General features: G+C 40.5%; 1 protein-coding gene across 11 annotated transcripts in view; it reads left to right on the top strand.

The window, feature by feature from the left end:
- FRYL (FRY like transcription coactivator) overlaps positions 1-24,335 on the top strand; it is a 394,001-nt gene that overhangs the window by 295,921 nt on the left and 73,745 nt on the right. For 9 of the 11 annotated variants that reach the window (XM_075930452.2, XM_075930453.2, XM_075930454.2 and 6 more), the window contains 10 exons: positions 1,351-1,463; positions 5,289-5,439; positions 5,807-5,910; positions 9,417-9,602; positions 12,379-12,580; positions 13,578-13,699; positions 15,409-15,599; positions 16,447-16,541; positions 19,968-20,575; positions 21,108-21,205. In XM_075930452.2, the coding sequence (XP_075786567.2) occupies positions 1,351-1,463; positions 5,289-5,439; positions 5,807-5,910; positions 9,417-9,602; positions 12,379-12,580; positions 13,578-13,699; positions 15,409-15,599; positions 16,447-16,541; positions 19,968-20,575; positions 21,108-21,205 (1,870 nt within the window). The remainder of the gene's footprint in view (positions 1-1,350; positions 1,464-5,288; positions 5,440-5,806; positions 5,911-9,416; positions 9,603-12,378; positions 12,581-13,577; positions 13,700-15,408; positions 15,600-16,446; positions 16,542-19,967; positions 20,576-21,107; positions 21,206-24,335) is intronic. The other 2 variants (XM_014568672.4, XM_014568678.4) reach the window with 1 other exon arrangement.

Below are 24,335 nucleotides of genomic sequence, written 5' to 3'. Positions count from 1 at the left end.
CAAGACCTTGCAGCTCCCAGCTGTATTGGAGCTGAAGTCATGGAGGTCTTTGGAAGTCACAGATACCATGAATTCCATGACCTCTGTGACAAAATCATAGCCTTAATGACAAGATCAACTGAGTGTAAACTACTTTGGGATAAAAACCACTCTTGTTATGTTTTTAAAATGCCTAACACACAAGCTCTTAATAATTACTACTTCTCTTAGAGCAAAATGCAGGACAATGTAGCACTTTAAAGACTAACAAGATGGTTTATTAGATGATGAGCTTTCGTGGGCCAGACCCACTTCCTCAGATCAAATAGTGGAAGAAAGTAGTCACAACCATATATACCAAAGGATACAATTAAAAAAATGAACAAATATGAAAAGGACAAATCACATTGCAGAACAGGAGGGGGATGCAGGGGTGGGGGGGGAGGAAGGAAGGTAAGTGTCTGTGAATTGATGATATTAGAGGTAGGGAGAGTGGGATGTTTGTGAGTTAATGGTATTAGAGGTGATAATTGGGGAAACTATCTTGGTAATGGGTGAGATAGTTCAAGTGTTTGTTGAGTCCTTTTTGGAAAGTGTCGAATTTTAACATGAATGACAGTTCAGAGGATTCCCTTTCAAGTGCAGATGTAAAAGGTCTTTGTAGCAGAATGCAGGTGGTTAAGTCATTGAGAGAGTGTCCTTTCTGGTTAAAATGGCAAGAAACTGTTTTTTCTTTGTGATCTTGTCTGATATCTGTTTTGTGGGCATTAATCCTTTGGCGAAGCGTCTGAGATGTTTGTCCAATGTACATAGCAGACGGACACTTTCGGCACATGATAGCATAGATTATATTTCTGGATGCGCAGGAATATGTGTTCTTGATCTTATAACTCACTTGGTTAGGTCCAATAATGGTATCAGCAGAATGAATATGTGGACAAAGCTGGCAACGGGGTTTGTTGCAAGGGAAGGTACCAGGGTTGGTTAGAGATATCTATTAACCTCCGTTGCAATTCATATTTACCTCTGTATCATGTTTACTACAAAATATTATTGATACGTTATTTAATGTGTACATAAACACTGTATTCAGCCAGAGTTCTAAAGAAATGTACTATTGCAAAAGATGATCTCATTGAGGCACATGAAGTAAAATTACTACAATGAAAAGTGCTCCTGACTGATTTAATAGAGAGCAATTGGATGGTTTGGGTACCATACAACAAAATATATAGTTGTGTTAGTAATAGAAATTATTTTGCATAATATATAGTTACATTTAAAAGAAGGCTTTGTGTAAAGCACTGAATTGCTGTATCATTCTAAAATAAAACAGGCCTCTTATTAACACTCATATATTCTTTTGTTCAGCTATGTGCATCTAGATATCTACAGTGGATTGAATACTAATTTGAACCGCCAGCACCACAGGCTAGAATCTCGCTACAGCAGCAGCTCTGGAGGATCGTACGAAGAGGAAAAAAGTAATATATTTTTTTTAAATATTTGAGTAAATAAAGCCTAGAATTTCACAAATATTAAAAACTGTTGGATAAAGATTAGAGGATAAATTCACCTTTATTCTGAAAGAGTGACCAGGGACTATAGGGAATAGGCGATGAACTAGGCTGTTTTCTCTTGCATCCAGACCAAGAGAGTTTCACCAAATCCTTTAGCTCTAACCTCCCAGTCCTAATATTGCTTTTGAAGTTGCAACTAATAAAACAGAAACTCAGTTTCCATAGCAGGATGCAGGACAGGTTGGGGAGCCAGATGTTGTAATGCTTTCTCTTCCCTTGGATGTTACACCTTCAGCCAACATGGGGGTCAACAGGAGCATAAAAGTCTATGCATCACCCTTAAGACAACAGCTGCTGGCTCCAATTTCACCTCTGCCACTGTCAGCTGCACTACTGTAGTTCTTTAGTGAAGAGACAACTGTGCTGATGGGAGAACTACTCCCATTAGCTTAGAGTTAATTAACTTTTCCAATAATAGGTAGCTGTGTTTAAGGAAGAAGCTCTCCCATTGACATACCACTGTCTACATTGGGATTAGGTTAGTATAAACACATTGCTTGGGGGTGTGGATTTTTCAAACCCTGGAAGGACACATTTATACTGGTATAAGTCCAGTCTTCATCTGCTGATGGTGAAGTGGGGATTTCCTCATTCTCTACCCCATGATGGGCTCCCATACACACATTAAATTATAGATATGCCAATGAGACCCATCAGACAATCTGTATATTACCACTCTTAGATTCTGTATAGGCTGCATTGGAATTGAAAGGTGTGATCCAAAACTTACCCATTGCCTCCCATTAGAGTCTTCACCCAACCCTCTGTGTGTCATCTGTTTAACCTTTGTTGCATGCCTGATACTTCTGTATGTAGTTATGGACCTTCTGAGGTCCAGTTCCCCCCTACCATCAGGAAAGCTGGGGACTGACATATTCATCAATGGGGAACAGCCTAGTAATGCTGTAATACTGAGTGAAGAGCTTGTAGAAAGGGCAAATCCTGGGTCAGATGAGCCAAAAGTTTCTTCTTCAATGTGAGGTGAAATCTCTCTACGCTGACATTAGCCTGACCATGATACCTGGGGCTACAGACATGCCAGGGCACTTTGTCTGCTGGGATTTGAGTGAAACAAGCATAAACAAACTTCAGTCTGTTATAATAATTGTTGTGCAGGGATAATCCCATCTAACGAACCACTCCTTCACCTCATCACAGATTACTTGTGATAGGTACTAGGCTGCTAGTACCTATTTGGAAAAATATTTTAAGTTACTAATAGGCCCCACAGATGCTGTGGGGAAGGAACTATTTCTCTGCCTATGTCTAGCTGTATGGACTCTCATGGCCCAGGTGATAGTAGGGTAAGAATCAAATGTACACTGACTTGCTTATAGGATTTACTACTAAGTAAACATGGGTCACAATTTCAGAGCAATTTCTTCAATATTGCTTTCAGTTCCTGAACATCATTCTGCCGTGGGAGATCACTGTCTCATATGTACCACAGTGCATTTTATGGGCCGTGGCCAGCACCTCTTGTCCACATGTCCTCTAGAAATTCTACTCTAAGTCACAAAGTAGACCTTGATCACCCCATAATGACAATTCATGTCCTAGATGAAAATAAAACCCCCCGATAAACTGGAATAAATTTTGGCCAAAATTGATGAACATATTTGAGAACTTTCTTGTAACAATACATCCTGTTGTCTCGAACAATAATTTAGGGGTGGCAAGAGAACATTCAGTCATGGCATTATTATCTTCTTCCTGGCTCATAAACCTCCTTTCTGTGGATTTATCAGGTGAAGCCCAGGACAGCTGATCCGCCACCTGATTGCCTTACCTGGATGTTACAGTATTGAGGAATTGTACTCATGTAGATGATCAAGCCATTTGTGAATATGAAGGTGTTAGAGCTCTGGTCCAGATGGCATTAATAGTGTAGTTAATGACTTGTGATGTGAAAGCTTGCTAGGGCCTCCTGCTCCCCAGCTGAGTATTTATGCTCATCTGAGGAGAGCACTCAGGAGGTGAATGCGGCTAGTTATTCCATACCTGGTGGATCTGGGAGAGCACAGTGCTGTGAACTCTAACTAAAGCATCCTATATGACAGTAGTAGGGGCTTGTAAGGTAAGGTGTGCCAGTGCAGAAGCTGGTATGTTGTTTAAGATTGCACACTGCCTGTGAACATTCGAGTCCAGTTTCAGACAGCATCCTTTATAACAAGAAGTAATTCTTCCACTCTACTCTGTGCTGAATAGGCCTCATTTGAAGTATTATGTCCAGTTCTGGGCACCACATTTCAAGAAAGATGTGGAAATATTGGAGAAGGTCCAGAGAAGAGTGACAAAAATTATTAAAGGTCTAGAAAATATGAGCTATGAGGGAAGATTGAAAGAATTAGGCTTGTTTAGTGTAGTTAAGAAAAGAGAAGAGTGAGAAGGGACATGATAGCAGTTTTCAAGTATCTGAAAAGGTGTTACAAGGAGGAGGGAGAAGAATTGTTCTCTGTGGCTTCTGAAGATAGGACAAGAAGCAATGAGCTTAAATTAAGCATGAGAGACTTAAGTTGGACATTAGAAAAAACTTCCTAACTGTCAAGGTGGTTACAAACTGGAATAAATTGCCTATGGTGGTTGTGGAATCTCCATCTCTGGAAATATTTAAGAGCAGGTTAGACAGACACCTGTCAGGGATGATCTCTAGACAGTGCTTGATCTTGCTTGGAGGGCAGGGGACTGGACCTGAGGACCTCTTGAGGTCCCTTCCAGTTACAAGATTCTATGATTCTATAACAGGGTCCATAAACATACAGTAAGCAAAGCATAATCTTGCACAAAACAAAGGTAATAGTTAATCCAAGAAATGAGAGGCGTTCTGATTTGTCCATCCTCATTGGACTGCAATGGGGTGTTTGCACTTGTTGGCAGATGACTCACAAAATCCAGCTGATCCTAAATAAGAACACACTTCTACATGTTCTGGCTCCAAAGAGGGTCCTTAAATGAGGGTAGTAGCACTATATGTATGGAAGCATCATGCTCAAAATGAGATGGTCCATGAACCACAGCTGGAACCAGTGTCAACAACATGTTTCTTCATCCACTGACAACTGGGGCAATCCTCTCTATCATGCACATAGTTACTTGAAATTCTCAAAACACCGTAGAGGTTGAACTTCTCTATTCCAACACACTCTTGTCCAGCAGCATCAGTGGTCTGACATGATTTTAGTTAGACAGATGTCTATTTTTTATTATATCAACAGAATCAAACTGTTTTGGCTGGCTTTCTATTTATTTCTGGCTGTAACCAGCCATTCCAAAGGCCAGTCCTTCTCATCAAGAAGAATATACAAGGTGGATAACATAATGTATCTCACTGCCTTTTAAGTTAGCTAGTGTACTGTTCTGCCTTTGAAGGCTTTGCATGGGAGCATAAGGAGATGTAGGGCGTTTATATGGCTCTGACAGACATCATTATTCAAAAGATTCCATTCTTCCACAAGAGGCACTTGTGTACTTGCAGTGGGATTCACTTTGACAGCTTTTTGAATTATCACAATTACTGTTGGATAAGAAACTACTCTCTATTTTAACATTTCTCTGAGTGGCTTTTCTCATCTGGACACTTTTGTTTTTTCATGATCTGTAGCTTTAAATCCCAGGGCATTTTTAACATTATTACTATGTAGACTATTAGGTGGAAGATTATTATTAGTAAAATTGTCTGTTTTGCTTGGATTGACAAATTAAAAAAAGCAGAAATTAATTTTTTTATAGGTGATTCAATGCCACTATATTCTAACTGGCGACTGAAAGTGATGGAGCATAATCAAGGAGAGCCTCTACCCTTCCCATCTGCTGGAGGTTGTTGGTCACCACTGGTGGATTATTTGCCTGAAACTTCATCTCCAGGCATGTCTCTTCACAGGTAAATAATAACATTACATGAAAGTGACAGCAATTCAATTCAAATTAGGTTAAATGATACTACTGTTTTTATGTATGTGCTCTGTAAAGTAAGAAGAGCCTTTCCTTATTTGTTTAATTTCATGGGTTACTTACAATTCAACAAATTACAAACTATTACCTACTTTTTGATTTGGAGGACTGAGGTTTTTCGCATAGACTATATGGCTTATTGTGACTTTCATAGTTTTTCTCTCTTGGCTTGAATAATTTCATAATGTTAAAAAAAGCAACATTAGTTAAGAGTGTCTTTAAAAGTGCTACAAATCTTCAAAAGGTAAGCTACCATTGTATTCTGATCTTTTAACTGTGTTTGTCCTTTTCTTTAGATGTAATATAGCAGTGATCCTTTTGACTGACTTGATAATCGACCACAGTGTGAAGGTGGAATGGGGAGGCTACCTCCATCTGTTACTTCATGCAATTTTTATAGGTAACTAAACTGTTACTGAAATATCAAGGTTACGTTTTTAAATTGAGGAAAACTGAGAGATTAAAGCGACTGGGACTTTTCAGTTTAGAAAAGAGGAGACTAAAGGGGGATATGATAGAGGTATATAAAATCATGAGTGGTGTAGAGAGGGTGGATAAAGAAAAGTTATTTATTAGTTCCCATAATAGAAGAACTAGAGGACACCAAATGAAATTAATGGGTAGCAGGTTTAAAACTAATAAAAGAAAGTTGTTCTTCACACAGCGTGTAGTCAACCTGTGGAACTACTTGCCAGAGGAGGCTGTGAAGGCTAGGACTGTAACAGTTTAAAGAGAAGCTAGATAATTTCATGGAGGTTAGGTCCATAAAAGGCTATTAGCCAGGAGATAGAAATGGTGTCCCTGGCCTCTGTTTGTCAGAGGCTGCAGAAGGACGGAAGGAGACAAATCGCTTGATCATTGTCTTCGGTCCACCCTCTCTGGGGCTCCTGGTGCTGGCCACTGTCGGCAGACAGGCTACTGGGTTAGATGGACCTTTGGTCTGACCCAGTACGGCTGTTCTTATGTTCTTATGCCTCTTCCAATAGATGCACACTGGAACTTTTTTCCCCAACTGGACATCAGAGTCAGAGAGGTGAACATGTCTGTAGTGATCCTCAGTGACCCAGCCTATCCCTTGCTCCCGTGGCTAATAAAGCCTTACATGGGCAGCCTGGACCCCAGCAAGAAGTTCAGTAATAGGTTGAGCAGGTGCAGAATGATGGTCGAATGTGTATTTGGATGTTTAAATGGGAGATTTAGCAGACTCCTGACCTGCTTGGACCTCAGTGAACACAACATTCCCTTTGTGATGTTGGTCTGTTGTGTGCACCATAAGCTGTGTGAGAACAAGGGGGAGACTTTTCTGGCAAAGTGGGGTGGGGGCTGAGGTTGAGCACCTTGCCCAAGAGTTTGAGCAGCTGGGTACTAGTGCTTTAAGGAGAGCACAGCAAGAGTAGATGCCCTGAAGTCCTATTTTGAGACTCTTCCCTGTGGCTCTCTACAAGTTGCCCTTGCATTCCCTGTGTTTCTCATTAATCCTCCATCCCACCGTACCCCTGCAGTTCAGCCAATAAAGAGTCCATTTTTCAATGAACATAGTGTTTGTTTATTAGGGAAAAACAACAGGGAAAGGAATGAACTGGAAACCAGAACAGGAATTCAGGAACAGGAGTGGGACTGACTCCCAAGAACCTGGAGACTGTGGTTCACCTTGAGTTTCCCCCCCTGTTCTGGGGCTCCTTAGGACGTTAGGTGTGGAATTCATAGGGTTGGTGAAGGAAGGACCAGGGGTGTCATTGGAGTGGGCAGGTGGCCCATTTGAGGCAGGTTGCCATGTATTCCAGTCAGGGTGGAAAAGGTCTCATGCTGCCACATGAGCTGCTTACTGTATGGCCCTCCTCTCTTGTCATTCAGCAATCCAGTCCTGCCACTCTGTTTGAATATCAACCACGAGGGTGTACATGCAGTCCATCTGCTCTCTGAACATCTCCTCCCTCATGTGTTTGTGCCTGCGGATCGGAGCCAGACAGGCAGATACAGTAGGAGATGGAGGATGCACCGAGCTGGCTGCTGTCCCAGCTGCAAAGAAAAGTCACAAGAGCAGACATTACAGGAGATATGTTGTGTGAAGCCTAATCTCTTAGCATACATCGAAGGTCTCTGTAAAGACAAATGAGATGTGTTCCATTCAAGGTCAAATGTTTGCTTTAAAGTGGGCACTTTACAGAAGTGCCCAGACATCTCAGAGGAGAATCGGGACACACTTGATCCAGAGGCAAGGGGCCTGCCAGGATAGGAGCCTCCAGCTGGGAGGGGGGTGGCAGCATAGGGCAGCTTCCCGCTGTGTCTGGCACATGGGAGAGTGCTAATAGGTTCCCCTCCTCCTTCTCTCTCCAGGTTGTCATGAGAGATATCGGTCTTCTCTGAGTCACAGAGAGTGATCGGGAGTGTATACTGACTAAATGTACCTGGGCCTTATCCTGGTGGTTTAATGATGCCAGACTACTTACTTCTGGCTTGGCATGGGAAGGCATAAAGTTGGCCTCAAAAACCTTGTGTGAGAGATCAAAAAGTTCCTGTGTGAGAGCTTCGTAGAGCTGTTCAGACAAGTATGGTAGACATGTGAACAAGTTGATCTGTGCCCCCTGCGCTGTATAGGCAGAGCAAGTGTGGTGCACCTCACACCCCATTGCCTGAACTCACTTGTAGATAGACAAAGATTGTGAACTCACCAGAAGTACCCTCCCTGGAGCCCTCCCCGGATGGCCTGAGAGACCGCCTAGGAGAGGGGACCAGTTCCAGTATCATGGGGAGCTACTTGTTCTCTGGCATCGGTGGCTGGCTAGTCTCCTTATGTCCCTCCGCAACTATGCTCTCCTCCTGGCTGATGCCAGGCATATGTTGTCTGGACTGAATAACCACACTAGGGGAGCTGGCCAGAATGATACACAGTTGCAACATGTGTGAGGTGCTGCTCTAGAGTGTCCACTCTCCTCCTTCCCCTCGTGGTACGACTGCCTGAGCTCTTTGATTTTTACCTTGCACTGCTGGGTGTCCCTGGAATAGCCTTTAGCTGCCAGGCAGATTGCAATTCTACCATAGGTGTCAGCATGCCTCTTGCTAGTTTTGAGCTTGTGCAGGATGGCTTCATCTCCCCACACCTCAGTGAGGTCCAAGATTTCCTGAATAGTCCAGGCTGGTGCTCTTATGCGCCCCTGGGAACTGGAGCCTGTGGGAACAGTCATCACAGTGCTCAGAGGAGTGTTGGCAGAACTCATCTCCTTGTGTACCACAGTGTGCTGCTCACTCTCAATGCTGGCTATGTGGGGCAGGCCATTCTACTGTTACCGGGGCTTTTTGAGCTCACTGGGAGCGTAGTAGACACAGAAGTTCTGGCCAAAGTGGTCATAGTGGACAGCTACGGGAGGCTTCCTGGAGGCCAATAGCTTTGAATTTCCAGCAACTTGATGTCTATGCTAGTGTAACTTCGACTGTGCAAGGTCAAGAATAGCTTTACTCCTGGTGAAAAGTGGGAGTACAGACATCAACTTGAGCAGCCCCTCAGGGTGATACAACAGGCTTGGTAGTGTGGACGCATCAGTTAGAAAATAAATCATAAGGAGCTAAAGTTAATGTAAGGTCTTAGTGTAACTAGGCCTCAGTGTCCTTAGTGCTTTTTATACTCCTCTGTTTTCAGGTACCAACAGTAAAGCCAGAGAGAGTTTTAATATATTGAGGGTATTATAGAAAAAATTGAAGGGGAATGGAAGGAGTGTAACCTCTGTTTCTACAAACAGCCAAAACGTAACTAACTTTCAGTTATTGTTGGTGAATCTTTCTTTACCAAAAATAAATATAGTTTGTAGAGTTTGAAATAGATCACTGGGACTGTTGTCAGTTTTAGATATTGTTCAGTTAACTGCATGTTTAATTGATTAACCTTTCTATTTTCCTCTTTAATTATAGGGTTTGACCACTACCACCCTGAAGTGTATGAGCATTGTAAACGCCTGCTTTTGCACTTGTTGATAGTGATGGGCTCCAACAGTAATGTCCAGTCTGTTGCTTCTGTCCTTCTCAGGAACAGAGAGTTTAATGAACCCAGGGTGCTTACTGTCAAACAAACTGCACATTTGGATTATACTTTCATAGGTAATTACAGCTACATTGTTCATTTTCCATTCCAACAACACAGAAGGTCACTTTTTGATTGGATTTAAATATTACAAACTCTGTGGTTTTTTTTAAACTTCTTCAAACCTTGAAAATGAAATGTATTTCACTTCAATTTTGTCCAATTTGATGCAATTTCTCTCTTCTTTGGATTTTTCATTAATCTAAATTTTATATAGATGTTAACATTTTGTGCAAAGTCATCATCAGCAGTAGTTGAACAATTCCTGTCTGTTAATTCCTGGTTTTATAGCTTCTGAAATTTCAGAGGAAATTGTTAGTCATATAAAGTAGCAACTGCTTTTCTGTGATTTTAAAGAAATAATCATAGAAACTTTCAGCTTTAGATATAAGCCATTTGACATGTATGATTTAATAGAATACCAAAAGATTACAAGATGTTAGCATGACCTTTGCTTTTAATATTGTACAAAGAATGTGAGAAAACATTTAACATCTAAAGTGACCAGGAAGTATAATAAATCTACATTTAATGGAAACATTTTTTATGGAAGCTGCACTTTTGTAGTTTGCATCATGGATTTGGGGAATTGGTGAACAAGATTTAATTTTATTGACTCTGATATATCAAATTATCTTCAGCAGGTGGCAGCACCTGCCATACTATTTATTCAATTTTGTTGTACCTGAGGAGTAATTTTGTATCACTAGGAGAAAAAAATACTTTGTAAATTTTGTGTACATTTAGTGGTCAAGAATATGAAGGATTAAGATCACTGGATAGATTCAGGTATATTGCAGGCATAACCTTATCCCACATGGCATAACCTTACCCAGTAAACTTTATCAAATGCAACTTGCTTCTGATCTACAAAATTATTCTTGTTTCATTCCTTGGGCTCTTGAATAGAGATGGCCAGCTGCACAGTATGTATGTTGTGTTTATAGTGTGAAAAAACGTTCACTAGTACTCAGGATGAGAAGTCCAGAAAACTGTTCTTTCCATGTTGACAATTGAAACATAATTGTTCTGGAGATTACTCCCATGTGGGGTTTAAGCAAAATATTATAATAGTGAATTAACTTTTAAAATGAGCTGATTAACAAAATATCTTGTATAAGCATTATTTCATGAATTATTTCATGAATCATTGATATTTTTTGAATTTTTTCAGTAGAACAGTTTATCATTTTAAAACTATATTAAGACTAGAACCTGCAAGCAGGTCTACTAAATACTGGTTAAATAATTCAATAAAATGGCAATTTATATCATTTTAATAGATTGCAGCCCTTAGTCTGACAAGATACTTAGTGTGGCTAAACCCATGTTTGGAGCCCTGTTGGCTTAAATCTTTGTGAATACAGGGGCTAGCCACACAGATATACTTGTGGAGTCAGATCCTAAATATGTTACTGGAGACATATTATCAATTTATTACCCAGTTCTCCTTCCATCTGAGGAATGTGCTGCATAAGCCGGGGGAGTAGGGGGAGACAGGAATGGAGATGGGGGGGGGGGGGAATAGAGAGAGTGATGTTGGGGTTGGCTGCAGAGTTTTTGTAAAGCCATTTTTGCCCTTCCCCCAGTCTATTCCTGCAGCTGTGTATGCATCAGTCCAGACCACCATCATTTCATTTCCCTTGGATCTGTTACCTGGACTTGGAAGCTATGCAGGTTGTATAGAAGCTATGCAGGTTGCATTTTGTGAATGGTTCCCATATGAAGAGAGAATGTGCCAGTAGCCAGATTAAGATTTAGAGCAACTTTGTGTCCAGAGTAGCACAGAACAAAAGCGGTTTCTCCTCTCTTGGTATTCACACCTCCATATCAACTGCTAGAAGTGGGCCTCATCCTCCCTGACTGAATTGACCTCGTTATTTCTAACCTTACTCTTGACTGGAACTCTTTTCTTATGCCTGTATATTTATACCTGCCTCTGAAATTTCTACTACATGCAGCTCATAAAGTGGGTCTTTGCCCACGAAAGCTCCAATAAATGTTAGTCTATAAGGTGCCACAGGACGACTTGTTGTTCTTGCAGATTCAGACTAACACAGCTACCTCTCTGATACAGAACAGCTGTAATTTATTGGTGAATCAGCCTTATGTATTAATTTGTAATAATTAATTTTGATTGTGATCAGATTACATTTCAGTCAAAAAGCCAATCTATGTTTTCATGAACCTTGTCATCTTGACTTCTATTCTACAAGCATATATGTGTTGCAATGCTTTTAACTTCAGCTACTGAATCAGTTTAAGGATGTGATACCTACAAGTACAGGGACTGATGGGTTGTCACTTCACTAGAATGTTAATATAAAAATGACTATGATATAATTGTGGACAGGTTATTTCCTAGTGTTTGTTTAGGCTCCAATTATAATTATGCAATTATACATGCACTTAACCGTAGATATGAGTATTCCTGTTGACTTCATTGAGTCATTCATTGCATGCATAAAGTTAACATATATGTTTGTAAAATCAGGGCTTTAGTGATAAAATACTATAAACTATTTAATTTCTTTTTTAAACCTATCTCATAAAATGTGTAATTCGTATAACAAATAAAATGATATAATTTCAGTGTTAGCATTGCAGTCAGATAACTGTGCTGATGATCTAGAAGATGAAAAGGAGAATCCTGTATATTCAGTTTGAAAATATTTTAATTATCCTAATCAAAATGCATCTTTTGAGAACCAGTGCATTATACTAATACAATTTTTAGGTCAAAGATGAAAATGCCAAACTATAATATAATCATAGTTGTTTTTCTGTCTTCAGGTGTTAATGATTTTATACCTGATTACCAGCCCTCCCCAATGACAGACTCAGGGCTTAGTTCAAGTTCTACCTCTTCTAGCATCAGCTTAGGAAATACCAGCGCTGCCATTTCTCATCTGCACACCACCATTCTCAATGAAGTTGATATTTCAGTAGAGCAGGATGAAAAAGTGAAAACACTCATGGAATTTATTACCTCAAGGTAACACTTTAAGATCAACTATTGTCAAGCTGTATGGTATATGGAAATATTGCAATATGACATATTATTTGGCATTAAGTTGACTATTTTCTCTTCAGTTTATCATCAGTAAGATTTTAAATCTGATCTTAAATATTCTCCTATTACATGGATGTTATGTATCTATAACAGCCTTCAAACCATTCTACTTAATCTACTTTCTAAGGGCAGTTGATTGGCTATCTCTCCTCCTGAGACTTCAAAAAGTCATTGCTTGGTATGCTCCCCACTGTTCTAGGGATCTCCTTCCCCACAGAAAACTTTTCAGGCTTTCAAACCCTTTCCTCTGTTTAGCAACCCCAATCCAACAGCTGCTTCCATTAAAGACAATTGAACCACATTCTGGGATCAGGTGGCAGCTTTCAAAGGATTCTTATTTTAATATGATAATTTGTTTGGTACTTTTAGAGTAATATAAATAGAGCTGCAAGGATACAAAATGTATATTGGCATCTGATCTGCATGAAAAAAAAATTCATGGACATAAAGTAGATATCCCCAGATTTGCAGGGCTAAAAATATAAACCTGAAATGCTAACGAGAACTTAGTGGTAAAAAACTTGACTGTTCAAACCAAGAAAGGGAGTTTTCACACAGGCCTAGAACTTTACAATAATATGGTGTTGAGTTGTGGTATTTCTGAACATCTGTAGCATCAGTTGGAATTAGGATATTGCCATTGGGATAACTACATGTTCCCCCACCTAAATTCCTCCTGCAGTTTAAATTGGAATTAATATGTTGCTTTGGTTTTTGTCTTAATTGTTGGATAGTATTGCTGTGCACTTTTAAGCTGCTGCCATAGTTCATTCCAGAGATATCTGTGTTTCAGTATGCTCTATATAGTTAATACAATCTTCTGAAATTATTTTAGATGAAAAGCACTGCATAAATGAATAATAATAATAGAGGTTATATTTTATACTTTTATACTATGTGTTGGGTTTTATGTTTCTAGGAAAAGAGGTCCACTTTGGAATCATGAGGATGTTTCAGCCAAGAACCCTTGTATAAAGAGTGCAGAGCAGTTAACTGTGTTTCTAAAACATGTGGTGTCTGTGTTTAAGCAGTCAAGTTCAGGTATGTTAGAAAAGAATACATTGTAGAGTTTCAATAAAATAAAAATCTTCTATTTAAGAAAATATGCACAGATTTCCAGGCATTGACCTTCAGCTTTCAGCCAATAAATGTTGCACTTTTATGTGACAAGGTTCATAACCTGAGTTCAGATATGCTTGTGTCAACATATGTGCTTGGAGAACAAGAGAAAATAGCATACTGCCGATATTTATTGTTTAAATCTTGTATCTCTCTGTCCATCTGTCTCATTTAATACTGACTACAGTAATTCCTCATTTAACACTATAGATATGTTTCAGAAAATGATTGTGTTAAGTGAAAATGTGTTATGCGGGGTCAATTTTCCCATTGAAAATAATGGAAAAAGTGGGGATTGAGTTTCAAGCGGTGGTGTCTGTTGGGACTGGGACATAAGATTGGGGGACAAAGGAGGGGACTTGGTTACAGCAGGGAGAGGATGTGTTTGGCTCTGGAGAAGGAAAGGGGATGGAGAGGGGTGGGGAAGGGAGGGGGATTGGGTTGGGAGTATGCCCTTGTGAGTAGTCTGCCGGGACTCACACTGTGTCTGGAGAGGGGGGGTTGCCAGGAAACGGTGCGGCCAGCCGCAAACCCTCCACCGCTTTGCAGGGAGGCAGGCGAAGCCCCGTGCAGCTGCCGGAGACGGACCGACTGGGGAAACCCAGCCTCTGGCCTGCAAGCAGGGGCAAGGTTTCCGGCAAGGGGGAGTCAACGGGGAATGGTGCAGCGAGTGGCGAAACCTTTGCCGCTTTGTAGGGAGGTGGGGAAAACCCCACGCAGCCGCCAGCAACGGTCCGGCTGGAGAAAACATGTTATTCCGGGGATGGTCGTATAATTCAAAAAATGTTCCCTAAAAAAAATCGTTCTATCGCAAAAACATGTTAAGCGGGCACGTGTTAAATGAGAAATTACTTTCATTTAAGTTTTTGAGCAAGTTCTTTGTTATTGAATGGATCTTTGTGAGGGATTCCGATTTTGCAAAGGGGTAGAGAGAAGTAGTACAAGTTGGACCTCCCTGGTCCAGCACCCTCAGGACCTGACTGGTCCCAGATGAAGGAATTTTCTGGACCAAAAGAGGTCATTTTTATACCCTTGCCACCAGCCCCTATGGCTTGGCTGCTGGCCTCCCAGCCAGTTCCCTACCTCTTGCTGGCCCTGCTGCCTTGCTATCCACTGGGCAGCCATTGCTGCCATGGCTCTGCCTGGCAGCCCAGCACTGGGGCTCCGGGCAGCTATGTGCACTGGGGCTTCCTGAGCAGCCACACGTGCCACATCAGGACTCTGTGAGTAGACTCATGTATGCCATGCGCCAGGGCTCCCAGCCCTGTCAGGCAGCCATACACCAGGTCTTCCCAACTCCATTGGGCAACCCCATGTGGCCCCGCCCTCAGCTCCCTGTGGACAGCCCACTGCCCTGCAGGGATACTTACTGCTGGCCCTCCACTAGGAGACTCTGGTTCTGCAACATCTGTGCTAGACCATGGATGTTGCCGGACCAGAGAATCCCGATTAAGAGAGTTTCAACCAGTAATAGATAAAACTAGCTTAAAAGCCAGCACAGAGGTGACTAATAATCTTGTCAATAGAAATAAAAAGTATATAATAACACTGGCAATGTATGTAATAACTATAATTTTATTTTCTTTTTCTTTTTTTTTAAACTTCTGTGTTACTTGGACATACTTTTATAGCAGGATTTCAATTGGAGCAGCATCTTAGTGAACTTGCTTTGCAAACTGCACTTTCTTGCTCCTCTCGACATTATGCTGGGAGATCATTTCAGATTTTCAGGGCTCTGAAGCAGCCTCTTACTGCATCCACATTTTCTGACATTCTCTCCAGGCTTGTAGAAACTGTAGGAGATGCAGGAGAAGAAGCACAGGTATCTGCATATTTTCTTACTAATCTCACAATTTTACCATTTTATAAAAAAATGTGTAAATAACATTTTAATTATATTGTAGTGCCATAATAAAAGATAAAAACAATATGATTGGCTCAGCCACATTTTCTCTCTATACAAAGAAGAAATGGAGATTAAAATGATTTGGTTGGTATCTAGTTAAATTTCTGTGACACTTTAAATTTTCACTTCTGAACAACAGAGAAAAATAATTCATGGTCCTGTTGAGCACTTTGTTTTCAAAGGAAATCAGTATTTTCCAAACATTTAATTTCAGAAGTCTATATTAGATGTCTCAGGAAAAGCAGTGTGCTTCCTTGCAGCACCCATGCTTCTTATCATTTAAATATGCCTGAACTATTTTAAAATACAACAATAGAATATCTAATAAAACAACTGTTTTAATGATATTTAGATTTATCAGCAATGCATTGTTTCCTTTCATTTTATGCTGTATCACATTCTGTAAACGAAATAGATTATTCTATACAAACCACAGAAAGAGGAACTGAGTCAAAAAGTACAAATACACCTAGAAGTATTATGGAACTTGATAGTTGTCTTGTGAGTAGTTTTGGACCAGAGAATACAACACAAATAAATTAATGCTTGTGTCATTAACTAATTTAAAATTAAATTATTCTTTGTTTTACATTGTTTTTGCAACATTAATTTGAGTTGTGCATCATAGGACCATTGTGCAATTAGTTATGAATCAGTCCCTAACATTGTTCATCCTATTTTTATATCATCAGTCAAGAAGTTCTGTGCAATCTCTACACTGTTACATATACATTAATATATAATAAGTATGGTCCTTTTTCAGGGTTTTGTCATAGAGCTACTTCTCACTCTGGAATCTGCCATTGATACATTGGCTGAAACCATGAAGCATTATGATCTTATTTCTGCACTTTCTCAGTAAGTACTTGTACTAGTCAAACTACAGTATGCATGGGAACTATAAGTTGTTTATTACTCAAAATCAAAATGTTTCTTGACATCATTTCAGTTTGGATTTAACACAAAGATAACATGCTGTTTTCAAATGTTCATCTCTTTGAGCCCTTAGTCAAATTTCCTGAAACTCATTTCATTTAGTCCTTACTTTTTCTACTACTACGTGGTAGCAAATTATGCATTTCTAATCCATGAGTTTTTCTTGATTAACAAGGGGAGAATTTATAAATTGAATTTATTAGGTCCGGATTTTATTCACGGTGCTACTAAACAAATGGACCTCAATTCTGTGAACAATTGAGTGCCTTCAGTTCTGATTAACTTCAGTGGAAATGAGGGCACTCAACATCTGAGCCTAGCTGACTGTGGTGATCACAGAAGCACTGAGTTTCCTCATCTGTAAAATGTAGGTAATGATATTAATTTTTTGTAAGTGTTTTAAAGACATAATTTACAAGATGTCTGTATGAAGTTATTGTATCATGATAGGTATTGTTTGAATTAATGAGAATTATAATAATTTTAAACCAAATTTCTTCATATATAGAAGATACTAGGCCTCAATTAAAGCTGCCTATTGGCATTCCAAACTTGCTGCTTTTTTTGAAGTGTAAATTAAAGTCTTTAATTTTTCTTCCCCATACTGTCTCAAAACTAGCTCAATCTTTCAAAAAATTCTTATCTTGTGTCTGAGAGCAAACTTGGAAAATTACATTGTAAATGTTATGGTTCCATTTGCCCCCCAAGGACTTGCTGTTTTAAAAAGAAAATTATTCTGGACAAGCATAATTATATATTATGCTTCAAATGTTCCTTACACATAAGGTTCTTGCCAGTTATTTGTGCTTTTTCATATCAAGATTGGATTACTGAGTCGGGTCCACATTAATAGAATTTAGAAATTTCATCTAGTGCAGAATGCAGCTATGGATATACTTTGAGATATTTCATGCATGAAATATGATCTGTAGCCAATATTATCTTCCATTTGGTTTCTGGGTATGATTCAAATAATTTTCACTTTATATTTGGGCTCTTGAATGCCTTAGAAACTGCCTCTTTTTGTGTTTAATTCTGGCATTTGAAATCAGCTACAATATTTCTCACCGTTGAATGCTGACCATAATGGGAGTTAAGAGTGTTTAGTACTTTCACAAGTTCCAGTCCTATATCTCAGATTTTAGGAGATGATAGTAAGGCATTATCAGTAGAGGGTCCCAACTTGAATTTGCTTTCCCCACTGGTCTGGTGAAGTTCAAAATTTTATTGAACTTAGGGGCATTTTCTACTCATAATTTCACTCAGGCTTTCGACTTTAAGGCCTGTGTTACAAGATATTCAATTTCTAGAGTTATAGAGGAATATAGTTTAGAGTATTGAGATGTATTTTAGGATCTAATACATGTGCCTACTTTATTGAATTCTATAAACTGAAAAAAATAATCCATTCTCCTATGTTCCTACATAACTCACAAGATGAAATAGTTTATAAGGTCTCTCTGTATAGTTCAAAGGTTAGTGATTACAATTCTCAGAAGGGTAGCCATATTAGTCTGTATCTGCAAAAATAACAAGGAGTCCTGTGGCACCTTTAAAGCCTAACAGATTTATTTGGGCATAAGCGTTCATGGGTAAAAACCATTTTGTCAGATGCAGATGTCTCCACACATCTGACAAAATGGTTATTACCCACAAAAGCTTATGCCCAAATAAATCAGTTTTAGTGATTACAGTGTGGCATTTACACTGTATATCCACATAGTTTGGGTTCCAAAAATATTGAAATCTTTAGTAAATGCTCTTGAGTCTGAATGCGAAAGGCATTGAGGATATAGATCTGTCTAGGATGCTACCTTAAGAGAAATATAAGAATACTAGAAGATTTTACCCAGTGTTGCTCAGGTCCTTCAGGGCTAGGGGTATGGAAGGTGCAGGAGTTAGGGATGGGGTGGTGAGGAGGGCTCAGGACAGGGGGCTGGAGGTGTGGGGGGAGTGCAGGAGTCAGGATTGGGAGGTGAGGAGGGGCTCATGGCAGAAATGTAGGGGGTGCAGGAGTTAGGGCAGAGGGCTGGGGAAGCCTCAGGGCAGAAAAGTGGGGGATGCAGGAGTCAGGGCAGAAGGAGGGCTAAGGGCAGGGGGTGAGAAGTGCAGAATTCAGGACAGGGAGTGGGGTTGGCCAGCAGCTGCTCTCTGTGGAGGGTGGTGGGGGCTGCACAACCCAGCTGGCAGCTGCTCCCCTGGGGCCAGCCCTGGGCAAAAGGGGCCATGCTGCCTGGCCGGCATCTGCTCTCTGGGACTGGGGTGTTTGCTGTCCCCCTTGTGGTGAAATATAACATGCTGAAATATAACTGTTACCCCACACTTGCTGCCCCTCTGTGGTCATTCTGGGGTATAACTGTCGCTGCTATCAGAGATGTCCCTTCCATTTGATGAGAAACAATTTGATTTCGGGAACATCCCATTGTCCTGGCACAACCAACCCCTGACCTTGCTTTAAGTTATGATGACAGGATACTGCATATCAAATTTGGTGGGTCTAGCTCATACTATTTAGCAGTAGCTCTTGAACAAACAGACTCACAGATGGATGCATAGACAGACATACAGGCAGTCCCCGGGTTACGTACAAGATAGGGACTGTAGGTTTGTTCTTAAGTTGAATTTGTATGTAAGTCGGAACTGGTACATATTGTAGGGGAAACTCTAGCCAAACATTTCTCCAGAGCTCAGTTTTATTCTCCCACACCTCACTTCCCTCAGTCCTTTATTTTCAAGCTGAGGTGTCTGCTGAGAAAAGCTGCTCTGCATCTCCCTGGTCTGCTGGGGGGGGAGGGGGGCGCTAGCTTCGCGTCTCCCTGGTCTGCTGGGGGGAAGCAGCTAGTGCGGGGTTGCCTCACCCCGTTTGTAAGTAGGGATCCGATGTAAGTCGGATCCATGTAACCCGGGGACTGCCTGTATATACATACACCCTCTCAAATATATAGTAGATGTGAATAACTCCATTTCTTAATTGCCTCTCTTTCCTTATCTGTAAGGAAATAGACAGGAATTCCAACTCTTCATTCCTAGCCCACAGGTTTTTTTTAGTTTTGACCAATATGTATAATTGTACTAGACACATGGTTGGCAGTCTTACCTTAGTATTTCTTATGTCCGGAAAACATTTTTCCCCTAATTGTGGTGCTGAAGTAACAAAGCAGTCTCCCTCTCTGTGGGGAGTTCTTTATGACATGTTTCCTGAAACTATTCCCTAATAGTAAAATACATGCTGCATGTGCTGTAGGATTGATTTTTTTTGTTGTTGTTTCCCTTATTTTTTAGTATGTAAATTACTGATGGTCTTACATTTTACATGCAATAATATATATTTCATTGTTTTTATTTTAGAACCTCATACCATGATCCTGTAATGGGAAACAAGTATGCAGCTAATCGAAAAAGCACTGGACAGATAAATCTAAGCACAAGTCCTATTAGTAGTGGCAATTATTTGGGATATTATAGCAATGCAAGGAGTAACTCTTTGAGACTGAGTTTAATTGGTGACCGGAAAGGGGACCGTCGACGGAGTAACACACTGGATATAATGGATGGACGAATAAACCATGGTGGAAGCTTAGCAAGGACTAGAAGCCTCTCCTCTCTGAGAGAGGGAGGAATGTGTGATGTGCAGCTCACTACTGATCCTATCAACCTGATGGCCAACATTTTTTGGATTGCAGCATCATTGCTAGAATCAGATTATGAATATGAATATCTCCTGGCTCTCAGGCTGCTCAACAAACTTCTTATTCACTTGCCTCTGGATAAATCAGAGAGCTGGGAGAAGACAGAAAAGATACAGAATGAAATGAAATGGAATAACTTTCCAGGCCTTCAGCAGCTCTTCCTTAAGGGCTTTACCTCAGTGTCTACACAGGAAATGACAGTTCACCTCCTCAGTAAACTCATCACAGTCTCCAAACATACATTGGTTGATCCCTCCCAATTAGCAGGTATCTTTAATCAAGTTATACATAATAATATTTAATTTGGTAATAGGTCAACTGAAAAATAAATTACTGCATTAAAAGCAGTAGTGATACATCTGCCAGGGAAGAGCAAATGTAAATCTTGTGGTCCCCAGCATTGTTACACTAGGTATAATATAGATTATAATCATTTATCTGTAAGCATGGTGTGAAGAGGTTGTATGAGTCAACTACTGGATGATTAGAATAGTATATTATATTATAGTAAATTTGTTTCCAAAGTAAGAAATAACATATCCGTTTTTTCTTCTAAAGCTGTTTAGTCAGAGTATCCTTGATATAATGCTATTTTAAATCTTTGCATATTCTCTTAGGACCTTGCCATTGTGCTGAATAAGAGTTCTGAGTTACTTAATAATTTTGTTTTCCCAATAGCTTTATGATTTAAGATGGAAGTAGAACAATAAAACAGTTTTGGTTACAGAGATCTTGTTTTTTAAAATACTGAGAATTTGTTGTGTGCTCACATAACTTCAGCACCACTTGTTATCTGCAGGATTTCCTCTTAACATCTTGTGCTTACTGCCTCATCTAATCCAGCATTTTGATAACCCAACTCAGTTCTGTAAAGAAACAGCAGACAAGATAGCAAAGGTATGTAAATATTTTAAAAATAACATTCCAGGAATTATTCACAACTTTGGCTTTCACTTTTACAGTCTTATTTATACCAATTAACTCTGTAAAGTAGTACAACTCTGTTTTTCCACTAAATTATTTTCTTCCATATCTAAGACTTTTCTGTAATAATTGCATTAATGAGAAGTAATTGTTCTCTAAAGGTCACTGAAGTCAACGGGAGTATTTACACTGAAATTAGGTTCTAAGTACTCCTCTGTAGAAGCAGAGTACCTACCAATTAGGCTTAACCTATAAATTGGGACGATATGAAACAATTCTTCCTAGTATGGCTGGCAAAAGACAGCTAGTGAACTTAAAAATTCTGAGTGTCTTTCAAATAATTTAATTTTCAAATGCAGTTCACAGTTTAATTCTAGTGAGGAATGGTCCTTACGTTTGAGACTGGAATAGGGATGTTAAGGACTAGTCAACTCTCCGATTAGCAAATGCTTATCGGATAGACAGTCAACTAGACAATTTATCCTCCTCCCTTGATGCCTCTATCAGATAAAGACAGCAAAGAGGGTGAAAGAGGGGGTACTTAAAAGTGGCAGTGCCGCCTCTTTGAAACACAGAGGCGGTTTGTCAAAGGGAACAGCGCCACACAGCTGAGCACAGGGGCAGTAGGGGACTCCCAAGCTGTTCACAGACTCCAGCTCAGCATTTCCGCGGAACCTGGGATCAGCTGGGGATATGCCGTGCAGAACCTGTGGTCAGCTGGGGAGTCCCCAGCTTATTCCAGGTTCAGCTGAAATGCCACGGAGAGCCTGGGATCAGCCGGGGAGTCCCCATCTGACGCCGGCTTTGTGTAGCATTTCAAAGCTGGCACCCACGTGTAGCCCGGGGTCAGCGGGACTTCCCATTGGCCCTGATCTGTATGCAGAGTTCCGCATTCCTCCTTTAAAAGGGGGGCTCTTGTACATTTCAAAGGAGGAATGCGGAAGTGCCTATCAACTAGTCAAATAGTCAATGGAATTTCCATCGATTACTCAACTAGTCAATTAACGGTTAGTTAACATCCTTAGACTGGAATGTAGAGAGAAAATGAGTATTGTACCGCTTTGTCACTTGCAGACAATGATTATCTTGTAAAAAATTGATTTCAATGACCTTGTAAATTGCAGTCTTTGTTAATGTGAGGTAAAACATGTGCCAGTGATTCTCAAATAGTGGTTCTCAGCGCACTTCACTGGAAAGAAGAGCATGGAATTGGAACTGAGATGGCACAAGCTTACAGTTTTGCTGTTATGGTCCACTACTGCACAATAGGTCAGGCAGTGTGACTACTGGATAGAACACTGAACTGAGGCTTAAGTTCTATTCCAGGATCTGCCATTGTCCTGTTAGGTGACATTATTTGTCACATCTATACCTCAGTTTCCATATCTGTAAAATGGGGATAATGATACTGATTTCTTTTTGTAAAGTGCTTGATATCTGCAGAGGAAAAATGCTATCTAAGATAGGCTTGCACTGAGGGCTAGCTGCCCCATCCCAAGACCCCATCCCTTCTGGGAGCATGGAGCCAGGGCTCACCACAACCTTGCCCAGGGGCCCGTGGAGGCTGTCAGCTCCCAGGGCAGTGATATTGTTATAAGAACAGGAGAGGAACAAAGTTGCCCTCAGACACAGGAGCCAGAGTGTGAATGGAGCTGCCAGTTACCAGAGGGAGGAGAATGTCCAGAGAAGAAGTAAAGGAGGCAGCTAGGTATATTTCTGGGAGACAAGTAGAGAAAAGGATTGGGTGTTTGGGTTTGTCATATTCAAGAGAGAGGAAGAGAAGGGTACAGGCAAAGCATATGCTGAAGAACAAGAGGATGGAGGAAGAGAACTGATGGAAGGAAGGGGAAAGGTTAATTAAAGATTACCAGTGAGCAATGTAATTAATTAACTTTTTTTCAAAAAGGACAAAACATGTATTTTATTAAAGACAATTAAAATACATATGCACTTTATTAATACTGCTATATTGCTCCATTGTGTAAGCAAGCACTGTAGTTGCCATTGGAATTTGCAAAATGTTATGCAATCACAATGGAACAAGTGCAATAAGAAATGGAGGGAGAACTGGTCATTGAAACTCTCTCTATTGAACCAATTTATCTTGGTGACAGAGACACTTTTGAGTTTACACACAACTCTTCTTCAGGTCAGTACTATGTGGCTGTGTCTAAACTACATCCCCCTGTCGGCAGAGGGATGTAAATGAAGCGAGGATTTAAATATCCCGCGCTTCATTTGCATAATCGCATCATGGCGCTATTTCGAAATTGAAACCGTGGTTTAGAAGCAGTTTTTTCGACAACGGGGTGCTTTTTTGAAAGATCCTGTACTCCTACAGGATCTTTCGAAAAAGCACCCCATTGTTGAAAAAACTGCATTTAAACTGCTGTTTCAGTTTCAAAATGGAGCTTGTTCGAAACAGCACCATGACACGATTATTCAAATGAAGCGCGGGATATTTAAATCCCCGCTTCATTTGCACTTTCAAAGTGCTTCATTTACATCCCTCTGCCGACAGAGGGGTATAGTTTAGACGTAGCCTATAGGAAATATTCATTCAACAGATTTATTCTATTCAAGGTTTTCTCTTTTTGAATTCATTGTCAAAATTGTTGAATCCATCTGGGAGTATGATTGAGCACTTAAATCAGGAATGGGCAAGATTCAGCCCTTGAGCTGGATTCTGCCCATCAAGCCTTTGGATCCATGCCTGCCGCAGTCTCCCTGCCAAGCACTGCTTCAGGCTGCTCCAGAGACCTGGCCACTGGGAGCTGCCATGATTGTGCTGTGGGTGGGGGCAGCATGCATATTCTTTCTCACTTTCTTCCCAGCACATGGCACATAGAGGCACATGGAGTAGCCAGCTGCTTTGAGTGGCCTGAGACTGTGGCAGGCAGGGAGTCTGCCTGAGGGTCCCTGTGGGAGGAGGTGGCGAGTAGTCCTGTGGCACCTTATAGACTAACTGAAGTGTTGGAGCATAAGCTTTCGTGGGCAAAGACCCACTTCGTCAGATGCATGTGTGAGGAGGGCCTCGCAGTACAGGGGTTAAACAAAGCCTTTTTGCTCAACTAGCCCCACTCTGTTTTACCTGCAGCCAATG

This window comes from Pelodiscus sinensis, chromosome 4 (assembly GCF_052426305.1).
Source record: "Pelodiscus sinensis isolate ZL-2025 chromosome 4, ASM5242630v1, whole genome shotgun sequence".
Classification (NCBI taxonomy): Eukaryota; Metazoa; Chordata; order Testudines; family Trionychidae; genus Pelodiscus; species Pelodiscus sinensis.
Note: the sequence above shows the minus strand (reverse complement) of the source record. Positions and strands in the feature narration are given on the sequence as shown.